Source organism: Brachionichthys hirsutus, unplaced genomic scaffold, assembly GCF_040956055.1.
Source record: "Brachionichthys hirsutus isolate HB-005 unplaced genomic scaffold, CSIRO-AGI_Bhir_v1 contig_1476, whole genome shotgun sequence".
Classification (NCBI taxonomy): Eukaryota; Metazoa; Chordata; class Actinopteri; order Lophiiformes; family Brachionichthyidae; genus Brachionichthys; species Brachionichthys hirsutus.
Genome location: NW_027180375.1, coordinates 169,206 through 180,310, shown reverse-complemented (window position 1 = coordinate 180,310; position 11,105 = coordinate 169,206). Strand labels below are relative to the sequence as shown.

General features: G+C 41.2%; 3 protein-coding genes across 3 annotated transcripts; all 3 read left to right on the top strand.

The window, feature by feature from the left end:
* Positions 1 to 417: 417 nt before the first annotated feature.
* LOC137914243 (protocadherin alpha-8-like) lies at positions 418 to 3,618 on the top strand. Its single transcript, XM_068757846.1, has 2 exons — positions 418 to 2,775; positions 3,589 to 3,618. Exons 1-2 carry the CDS (start codon positions 418 to 420, stop codon positions 3,616 to 3,618), a joined length of 2,388 nt encoding a protein of 795 aa, XP_068613947.1.
* Positions 3,619 to 4,014: 396 nt separating this feature from the next.
* LOC137914242 (protocadherin alpha-5-like) lies at positions 4,015 to 6,387 on the top strand. The gene has a single exon (XM_068757845.1). It carries the CDS (start codon positions 4,015 to 4,017, stop codon positions 6,385 to 6,387), a length of 2,373 nt encoding a protein of 790 aa, XP_068613946.1.
* A 684-nt stretch (positions 6,388 to 7,071) lies between these two features.
* Positions 7,072 to 9,576, top strand: LOC137914241 (protocadherin gamma-A11-like). The gene is made up of 2 exons (XM_068757844.1): positions 7,072 to 9,426; positions 9,556 to 9,576. The coding sequence occupies exons 1-2, from the start codon at positions 7,072 to 7,074 to the stop codon at positions 9,574 to 9,576; spliced, it is 2,376 nt and encodes a 791-aa protein (XP_068613945.1).
* Positions 9,577 to 11,105: the final 1,529 nt, after the last annotated feature.

Here is an 11,105-nt window from a genome sequence, read left to right as displayed (position 1 = left end):
AAAAGACTTTATATTTCAGTTTTGTTCAAAGGAAAAGTTTGTCTCCTAAAGACATTATCCTCATCTCTTTTTAATGACCCCAGTCGAATTTTTTCAGTGATTTGCGATGCGTAAAAGTGCACCGTAAAATAAATAAAAAATAACTCATTGCGCTTTCGGCAGCCTGCTTTGTCGCACGGTGTCAGTGTAATATAGAATGTCAGGAGCCGACAATCTTGTCGTCACTGCATTTTGTTTCCGCCTCTTGACGTCCTCGCTTCGATATTTGGACAGCTGGTCTTCGTGAATACCTCGTTTGCAACGAATAATGAATATGTAGGAAAAAATGTGCATTAATATTCTGGAAATTGTTAGATTCCGTTTTTTCAACCTTTATTTTATCCCACTAAAGGAGTACTGATGTGTTCGGGTTTAACCATGGAACAAAGGAGATTGAATCCACGAAGGGCGCGTGGATCTTTGCTCGGCTGCGTCGCTGCGGTGCTTTTGTGGAGCGTTGCTTCGGCGCAAATCAGATATTCGATATCTGAGGAAGTGAATGAAGGAACTGTTGTTGGAAATATCGCGAAAGATCTGGGAATAGATAAAAACACTCTGAAGGACAGGAAGTATCGGATTGTTTCCGATTCTGCGGATCCGCTTTTTCATGTGAATCAAAACGACGGCATCCTTTACGTGAGTCGAACGATTGACAGAGAAGCGGTGTGCGCGCAAAGCAGTGCGTGTTTAATCAATCTGAAAACCGTGCTAGAAAATCCACTGGAGGTCCATTACGTCGGAGTGGAAGTGATTGATATAAATGATCACCCTCCCAGATTCACGGAAGAAGACAAACGACTGGATATTTCGGAGTCTGTTCTCCCCGGAGCGCGATTTCAGCTGAAACCTTCACGCGACCAAGACAGCGGTCCTTTCTCTGTGCAGCAATATAAACTAAGCCCGAATGATCACTTCCGATTGGAAGTTAAGGACAGAGGGGACGGTGACAGAATACCGATATTGGTTGTTCAAAAATCTTTAGACAGGGAAGCAGCAGGAAGTCACTCCTTAGTTCTGACCGCACTGGATGGAGGTAAACCTCCAAAATCTGGTAATCTGAATATTCTAGTAAACGTTTTAGATGTTAATGATAATGCTCCTGTTTTTACTAAAGACGTTTATTCTGTTATGCTGGACGAAAATGCTCCAGTAGGGACAACAGTCATACAAGTGAATGCAACTGATTTAGATGAAGGCTTGAATGGAGAAGTAGTTTATTCATTCAGTAACAGTATGAATCAAAATATATTAAATATTTTTGATGTAAATCCATTTACAGGCGAGATAATTGTTAAAGGGTCATTGAATTATGAGGACAAAGATATATATGTAGTTGAAATTGAAGCATCAGACAAAGGTGTGGTTCCTCTTACATCAGAGAAAAGTGTCATTATTAAAATAGTTGACATTAATGATAATGCACCTGAGATTAAAGTTACCTCATTCTCAAACTCCATCCCTGAAGATTCCAGACCTGGAACAACAGTTGCTCTCATCAGTGTAAATGACCTGGACTCTGGTCCTAATGGAAAAATTATTTGTTCTATGGATGAGGATGTTCCGTTCATGATAACACCATCCTTCGAAGACAAAATGTATTCATTAGTCACTAAATCTCCTCTGAACCGAGAGAAACAGTCACAATATGATCTGAGAATACAAGCAAAAGATGCTGGTCATCCTCCATTATCATCTGAAAAGACAATCAGTGTTGTGGTGTCAGATGTGAATGACAACAGTCCAGAGTTTTCACTGAGTCCTTATACTTTCTATGTCACCGAGGGGAACGATCCAGGAAGCTCCGTGTTTTCTGTTAAAGCGTCTGATTGTGATGAGAATGACAATGCTCTCATTTCATATCACATCCTCAGAGATGGAAGCAAGCAAAATAAAATAACTTCATTTCTAAATATAAATAGTGAAAATGGAGATATTTTGGCTCTAAAAAGTTTTGACTTTGAGACCCTGAAAACGTTCCGGTTCCAAGTTGTCGCCACGGATTCTGGAACTCCGTCACTGAGCAGCAACGTCACAGTGAACGTGTTCATTCTGGATCAGAACGACAACGCTCCAGTCATCCTGTATCCAGTCAGCTCCAACGGTTCTGCTGAAGGTGTGGAGGAGATTCCCCGCAACGTGAATGCAGGACACTTGGTGACTAAAGTCAGAGCCTACGACGCTGATATAGGATATAACGGCTGGTTGCTGTTTTCACTGCAGGAGGTCTCTGACCACAGTCTCTTTGGTCTGGACCGCTATACAGGACGGATCAGAACACTTCGCTCATTCACAGAGACAGACGAGGCCGAGCACAAACTGGTCATACTGGTGAAAGACAATGGGAACGTTTCCCTCTCAGCAACAACTACTGTGATTGTCAAAGTTGTGGAGCCCAAAGAGGCTTTTGCTGCTTCTGATGTTCAAAGTTCTGCAACGGATGAGGAGGAGAATAATGTGACTCTTTATCTGATGATAACTTTGGGCTCAGTTTCAGTTCTTTTTCTCATCAGTATCATCGTGCTGATTGCAATGCAGTGTTCAAAAAGCACCGACTATACTTCTAAATATCTCCCAGAGACTAATTATGATGGGACAATGTGTCACAGCATCCAGTACAGATCTGGAGACAAACGCTACATGTTAGTTGGACCCAGGATGAGTGTTGGATCTACTATTGTACCGGGCAGCCAGGCTAACACGCTGGTGCTCCCTGACAGGAGAGGCGCATCTGAAGAGGTAAGAAGATACTTTAATTTCAGGCAGTTTTGGTTAGGAATATGTATGACCAATGATATTTGGTTACTAATAATCAATTGCCATAGTTTGTGTTGCATCGCTGCATTAATCTTTCGTTTTTGAAAACAATATTGATTACAATAAATATATGAACAATTATATAGGTATACTGCATATATAATTGTTTATGGCTTTATGCAAAGGAATGTTGCAGAATGCTTTGTTCACAACATTTTTGACATAAATATTCGTTTATTGCAATGCAATATTTATTAACTACACTCTATATATTTGAAATTGTACCACAGTCTAAACATCTACCGGGTACTTTAAATGTTAGGCTAAAACATCCAGACAGCAGCAGCTGTTCGCTGCACCCAGAACGAAACAAACAGTTTATTATTTATTGCATACGCACATACATTTTTCTTCAGGTGATGAGACTGTTCTTGACAATTTAACTTATTAAAAAATGGAGTATAGCTGTCAAGCAATAATCATTGAAATTATGACTTGTTTCATTTCAAGGGCTGTTCGTTATTGTCGGCCTGCATTAAAATACATCATTTTATCAACGTCACAACGCATTTGTTTGTTTGCATATTAAAAAAGGCACTTTAGTTGTTGTGGGAATGCAGATAACCTACGGTCTGATGTAGTTTTCCACAAAATTGAAGTACGATCACAAGCCTCTGTGACGTGGGACATGTCGCTGTCTGTGGTGCTGATTTCTTTTTTAGGCCCGAGCGCCAATCGAGTCTCTTTTTCTTTTTTTAAGTGCGGCCGTTTTGTCTTGAACTGTCACATAATTAGATACTTCGTCAGTTCGGCTTCTTCAAATGATTGTTGGTTGTGACTGGATTCCATTGCTGAAAAAAAAATCCTTAACATTACCTTTCAGTATTAATACTCAGAATAGTCAAATTGTTCCCCTCATTCTGAGAATTTTGATTTATTTCGATCTATTTTTTTATTTTGTTTTGGCAGTTCTGTTCTGGATCGCATGGTGTCGATATAGTAGCAAATTGTGTGTCTTTTGGCGTTGTCGTCATCACCGTTCGGTCCGACCCTGCATTGTGTCGATACGCGTAAACGCTTGGAAAGGGCTCGAACACAAATCTCTGCCACATCTGTCTCCACAGTGGACCGCAGTTTGCAAATGAACGAAGTCGATATCTGGATCATGCAATTATAAAATCCAGGAACTATTTTTCTCATTATTTTTCGGCGTTCTACACAATGGGACGGAACGGACGCCCGGCGAGGATAGAGGGATGGCGATGCGTCGCTTACGCGGTGGCTTTGGTAACGTTTTGGAGCGGACCTTCCGCCCAGATCACATATTCCATCTCGGAAGAGGTAAAAGAAGGAAGCGCTGTTGGAAATATCGCCAAAGATTTAGGAATTGATATGGCGACATTGAAAGATAGAGACTATCGTATTGTTGGCAGTTCCACAGAACCTCTGTTTCGCTTGAATAGAGACGACGGCGTCCTGTATGTCAGTCGGAAAGTGGACAGGGAGGAGATCTGCGAACGGAGTAACGCGTGCGTTCTGAACCTTAAAACGGTGCTAGAAAATCCGCTGGAAATCCATTACGTGTCTGTAGCGGTGCTGGATGTGAACGACCACCCCCCCGTCTTCCCAGAGAAGGAGAAACGACTCGAGATATTTGAATCGACATTACCCGGAGCGAGGTTCCAGCTCCAACCTGCACGTGACCCCGATGGCGCTCAGTTCACGGTTCAGCAATATAGATTAAGCCCCAGCGATCACTTTCGTTTAGAAGTAAAGGAGAGAGGCGAAGACCGTAAGATGCCCTTTCTGGTTTTACAGAAGCAGCTCGACAGAGAGGTCATGAGGGAGCACAAGCTCATGCTCACAGCTATTGATGGTGGGAAACCAGCGAGGACTGGAACAATAGAATTACTAATTCGGGTACTTGACGTCAATGACAATTCACCAGTTTTTACAAAGGATGTATATTCTGCTGTTTTAAAAGAGAATTCGGCCCCCGGCACAATAGTCATTCAGGTTAATGCTACAGATCTGGATGAGGGTGCAAATGCAGAAATTGTTTACTCATTTGGAAAAGAAGTGGATAATAATTTACAAAATTTATTTGGCATAAACCCAAACACAGGTGAAATTAAGGTGAATGGTCTGATTGATTTTGAAGAAAATCAAAGCTTTGAAATTGATATACAAGCTTCAGATAAGGGAACTATTCCTTTATCCACAGACAGAACTGTGATGGTAACTGTAATAGACCTGAACGATAATTCTCCAGAGATTGAAGTTACATCATATTCTAAATCAGTTCCAGAGGATTCCAGAATTGGAACAACAGTAGCTTTGATCAGTGTCAATGATTTGGATTCAGGCCCAAATGGAAAGGTTTCCTGCTTTATACTACGGGAAGCTCCTTTTACAATATCTCCATCCTTGCAAGATGGTATGTTTATTGTCGTGACCAAATTACAACTAAACAGAGAACAGCAATCTTTGTATGAACTTGCAATTGTTGCAAAGGACACTGGAGACCCATCATTGTCATCTGAAAAGATAATACGTGTGGTTGTCTCAGATGTAAATGATAACAGACCACAGTTTTCACTCAGCCCATATACCTTCTATATTACTGAAAACCATGATTTAACACAGCCAATATTTTCGGTTAAAGCATCTGACCTTGATGCAAGTGATAATGCACACATTTCATATTACATTCCAAGGGATATTAGAGGAGGTAGAATTGATGTGCTTTTAAATATTAACCAAGAAACTGGTGAAATATCTGCGCTAAAACGTTTTGACTTTGAGACCCTGAAAACGTTCCAGTTCCAAGTTGTCGCCACGGATTCTGGAACTCCGTCACTGAGCAGCAACGTCACAGTGAACGTGTTCATTCTGGATCAGAACGACAACGCTCCAGTCATCCTGTATCCAGTCAGCTCCAACGGTTCTGCTGAAGGTGTGGAGGAGATTCCCCGCAACGTGAACGCAGGACACTTGGTGACTAAAGTCAGAGCCTACGACGCTGATATAGGATATAACGGCTGGTTGCTGTTTTCACTGCAGGAGGTCTCTGACCACAGTCTCTTTGGTCTGGACCGCTATACAGGACGGATCAGAACACTTCGCTCATTCACAGAGACAGACGAGGCCGAGCACAAACTGGTCATACTGGTGAAAGACAATGGGAACGTTTCCCTCTCAGCAACAGCTACTGTGATTGTCAAAGTTGTGGAGCCCAAAGAGGCTTTTGCTGCTTCTGATGTTCAAAGTTCTGCAACGGATGAGGAGGAGAATAATGTGACTCTTTATCTGATGATAACTTTGGGCTCAGTTTCAGTTCTTTTTCTCATCAGTATCATCGTGCTGATTGCAATGCAGTGTTCAAAAAGCACCGACTATACTTCTAAATATCTCCCAGAGACTAATTATGATGGGACAATGTGTCACAGCATCCAGTACAGATCTGGAGACAAACGCTACATGTTAGTTGGACCCAGGATGAGTGTTGGATCTACTATTGTACCGGGCAGCCAGGCTAACACTCTGGTGCTCCCTGACAGGAGACACACTTCTGAGGAGGTAAGGTATTTCTAAAAAAAAATAAAACATTTTCACTGGTGTATGTAAAATATTGTTAATTATTTGCTCACTAAAACTTTAAATCCACACACTGCATTTATCTGTACATCAAGCACCTACACAAATCTGTCTGCCTCAAATCCAGTATTAATTAAAGCAAATTGAATTTTAAAAATATGAACAAATCCAACAGCTGCTAACATTGGTTAACACATATTTCTCAATCATTTGTCATTTCTGTCATGTTTATTTAGGAAGCTAGAATAAAAAAAAACATACTATTATACTTAACCTGGTATATTGCCTGCCCATTCCATGATTCTGAAACAGAGTTCACATTTTCCTTTAATGTTTCACAATGAGCAGGTATAGTGACGACTTTCAGTCACTGCGGCAGCCACAGAAAATATGAATATGTGGACATTTGTTTCTGCATTGTACCGTCAGCTCGCGTGGTGTCACTGCTTTTGAAAATGAACGACCCTCGATTCTCCTTTTATACGTCAGTCTTTTGCAGCTCTATCGAAAAAACAGGGTCGATTTGCGCTTTCAGGCGTTGCGGCTTGAAGCGCTTGATTCGGCCGTCGGTATCTTTTGCGCTTTTGTGTGATATCGGGCATTTGTTATCTTTGGTTTAAGATAATGGTTCTAGAGTAATTCCTGCCCCTGAAATCCATATATTATTTTTTTTCATCCAATATGGCACGTCGAGGACGAAGAGCTTGGTTGGAGCGTCTCGTCTTTGTCATTGTTTCCTTCAACCTGACTTTTAACATTGCCTCGGCGCAGCTACGATATTCTATCCCCGAGGAGCAAGCGGTGGGAGCTGTTGTCGGAAATATCGCTAAGGATTTAGGGCTGCACGTCAGCGCTTTAAATGCGCGAGGATTTCGCATTGTTTCAGGGTCCACGGAGCCCCAGCTGTTTCGAATGAATAACGATGGCATCTTGCACGTTAACCGGAAAATAGACAGGGAAGAGGTGTGCGAACGGACCAGTACCTGCATTATCAACTTAAAGACTGTTCTGGAAACCCCATTGGAGGTGCATTACGTCGCCGTTGAGGTTTTGGACGTGAACGATTACGCGCCCACCTTTTCTGACAACGAAACGACTTTGGAGATATCAGAATCCGCTTTACCCGGAGCGCGATTCCAGCTCGAAGGCGCCCGTGATCCAGACAGTAACATGTATTCTATTCAGCTGTACAAGCTCAGTCAAAATGATCATTTTCGCCTCGAGGTGAAGGATAGAGGAGAAGATGGGAAAATTCCTGGTCTGTATTTGCATAAAGCGCTGGACAAAGAGACCGCAAGAAGTCACAGTTTACTGCTGACGGCCGTTGATGGAGGCAAACCTGCCCGCTCAGGAACCATGGCAATTATTGTTAATGTTTTAGATGTGAATGATAATATGCCCGTTTTTGCTAAAGACTTATACGCAGCAGTTCTTAATGAAAATGCACCAATTGGCACAACTATCATGCAAGTCAACGCTACAGATTTAGACGATGGCATGAATGGGGAGGTGATTTATTCATTCGGCAATAATGTGAATAATAAATTACGCAAACTTTTTGAAGTTGATGCTAAAACGGGCGAGATTATTGTTAAAGGGTTGATTGATTTTGAAGTAAAAGACAGGTATGAAATTGATATAAAAGCGTCTGATAAAGGGACAGTCCCCCTAGCAACAGAAAAAAGTGTTTTAATAACTATTGTGGACGTGAACGATAACGCACCTGAGATTGAGGTGACGTCCTTTTCAAAAGCAATTCCTGAAGACTCCAAACCTGGAACAACGGTAGCATTGATAAGTGTGAATGACAATGATTCAGGTGTAAATGGTAAAGTAATCTGTTACATAAGTGAAGATGGACCCTTTATTTTAGCACCGTCTTTACAAGAAAATATGTATTCCATAGTCACCAAATCAGTGCTGGATCGAGAACGTCAGTCTTACTATGATATAGCAATAATAGCTAAAGACGGTAATGAACAACCGCTGTCATCTCAGAGGATAATAAGTGTAACCATATCAGATGTGAATGATAACAGTCCAGACTTTCCATCAAGGTTGCATGCGTTTTATGTTAGTGAGAATAATGCTGCAGGAGGCCCTTTGTTTTCGGTGAGTGCTCAGGATTATGATGAGGGTGATAATGCTCTCATATCGTATAACATTCTGAGAGACCGAGCTGAAGACAAAACAATTACATCATTTCTGAACATCAACTCTGAAAATGGTGAAATTTTTGCACTAAAAAGTTTTGACTTTGAGACCCTGAAAACGTTCCGGTTCCAAGTTGTCGCCACGGATTCTGGAACTCCGTCACTGAGCAGCAACGTCACAGTGAACGTGTTCATTCTGGATCAGAACGACAACGCTCCAGTCATCCTGTATCCAGTCAGCTCCAACGGTTCTGCTGAAGGTGTGGAGGAGATTCCCCGCAACGTGAACGCAGGACACTTGGTGACTAAAGTCAGAGCCTACGACGCTGATATAGGATATAACGGCTGGTTGCTGTTTTCACTGCAGGAGGTCTCTGACCACAGTCTCTTTGGTCTGGACCGCTATACAGGACGGATCAGAACACTTCGCTCACTCACAGAGACAGACGAGGCCGAGCACAAACTGGTCATACTGGTGAAAGACAATGGGAACGTTTCCCTCTCAGCAACAGCTACTGTGATTGTCAAAGTTGTGGAGCCCAAAGAGCCTTTTGCTGCTTCTGATGTTCAAAGTTCTGCAACGGATGAGGAGGAGAATAATGTGACTCTTTATCTGATGATAACTTTGGGCTCAGTTTCAGTTCTTTTTCTCATCAGTATCATCGTGCTGATTGCAATGCAGTGTTCAAAAAGCACCGACTATACTTCTAAATATCTCCCAGAGACTAATTATGATGGGACAATGTGTCACAGCATCCAGTACAGATCTGGAGACAAACGCTACATGTTAGTTGGACCCAGGATGAGTGTTGGATCTACGATTGTACCGGGCAGCCAGGCTAACACTCTGGTGCTCCCTGACAGGAGACTCACTTCTGAAGAGGTAAGAAAGATCACTGGAATTAATGATAATCTATGTCAGCAATGCTGAAATACAGTTTTGGTATGAGAGCTTGTGACACATGAGATACAGAACCTGATCTGTATCTCATAAAGCTGTAAAAATGAACAGGTTGAGTGTTATGAGACTTGAGTCAAGTTGTTGGTTCACAGGTGTTAATATGGTTTGTTCACACTGAGCCCGGGGATGTAATTGAGTCATAATATAATATAATATATACTGCATGATCTACACCGGTAATATAATATAATGGGTTGCAGTTTGCAAGTTCATGTGCTGCCATTATCCAAATCTACTAAAAAAAAGAATACAAAAATTCCATTACAGCCTCGTGAAATATAGTTATTTTGTTGTGGATATGGATAAATGTGGTTAAAAGTATTGTGAAATATATGTTAAATTAGGCCTTCAGACATCGAGATAAATCATACCTTTCTTGTGACAGTGACGACAAAGTTGCATTTTGGAACAAAAAATATTGTGATTTTTTTCTTCTTAAGTAAATAGATGACTTTATACTGATTATATTGGAGGATTACTTTACTTAATGTTACTGTATTTCCCTTACAGTGAGACAACTGAGAACAATGTCCTCAGTTCACTGACTGACTTTAGCTGTTGATAATTTAAACTGCACTGTACATATTGCATGCTATATATGGTGCTGTCATCATTGATGATAAACTTGGCTGTTATAGATTATAAATGCCTAATTCGTTTGGTGGCTGACACTGTGAAATAAGCAAGCATATCCAGTGGCAAGTGGTATTTTTTACTGACCTAAACTCCCCCACACACTATTTTGCTATCATTATGTACGTGATTTGTTGTTCCCAGAAGTAAGTTTGAAGCTTGAATTATTTGAGCTATGAATCTGCTCACAAACAGCCTGAGCTTAGTTTTACTACAATTAACATAATTTATTTCTCAAGTTTCAAACTCTCAATATTGAAATGAAGATTTTTGTGTTTCACAAAGTTGTGCATGCTATTGTTCTCGTCATCTGCCTATTAGGGTTGTTGCATGTCAAGAGACTTACTGATGGAGGTCTGGGCACGCTGGTGTGGTTGAAATGCTTTGGTGGGCCATGAATGACTGCAGCCACAACATAGAAAGAGATGCTGGTGTGCCGTGAATAACAATATACAGCTACTCAGGTGGAGTTTGGATATTTAGCTTCTCATCTACATTGTTGAGAAGCTAAGCTACACTGCAAACAATTGATTTTCAGTATTTTTTTTATTTCAAATGGCTGTTTGTGCTTTGAATATGAAAAACAAGAAACAGTGATATAAAAAAAAAGCATTGATTAAAAAAAAATAGAATGCAAACAGTTTCCTTCCGTCTGACTAAAAAATAGGTCACATTTTCTAACATGAAGATCTGCATGCTTGGTATATGGGCTGACTCTCTCTTGAACACATGTGTTGCCCATAGCAACACATGAGAAGATCCTCCTCTCTGCTTGCTCTCAGCCGTCTTAGCAACAGCAGTGGAAGAGGAGGAAGGGAGCCGTCGAATGGGGGGAAGGGGAAGCGGTTTCTGTATGGTTCATATATAGACACCTCACAATAGTTAATGGAAATGGGTTTATTGAGAAAGAAATACATGGATTATGTGAGCGAAGTCTCTATAATAAATCAGGCAGCAGATGGTGCAGA

Excerpts from the sequence above, each read along its gene's own strand:
- LOC137914242 (XM_068757845.1), top strand. The coding sequence starts at position 4,015 with ATGGGACGGAACGGACGCCCGGCGAGGATAGAGGGATGGCGATGCGTC.
- LOC137914241 (XM_068757844.1), top strand. The coding sequence starts at position 7,072 with ATGGCACGTCGAGGACGAAGAGCTTGGTTGGAGCGTCTCGTCTTTGTC. Across the intron at positions 9,427-9,555 it reads GGAGACTCACTTCTGAAGAG|GTTGAGTGTTATGAGACTTG; the intron begins GTAAGAAAGATC and ends AAAAATGAACAG.
- LOC137914243 (XM_068757846.1), top strand. The coding sequence starts at position 418 with ATGGAACAAAGGAGATTGAATCCACGAAGGGCGCGTGGATCTTTGCTC. Across the intron at positions 2,776-3,588 it reads GGAGAGGCGCATCTGAAGAG|ATACTTCGTCAGTTCGGCTT; the intron begins GTAAGAAGATAC and ends TCACATAATTAG.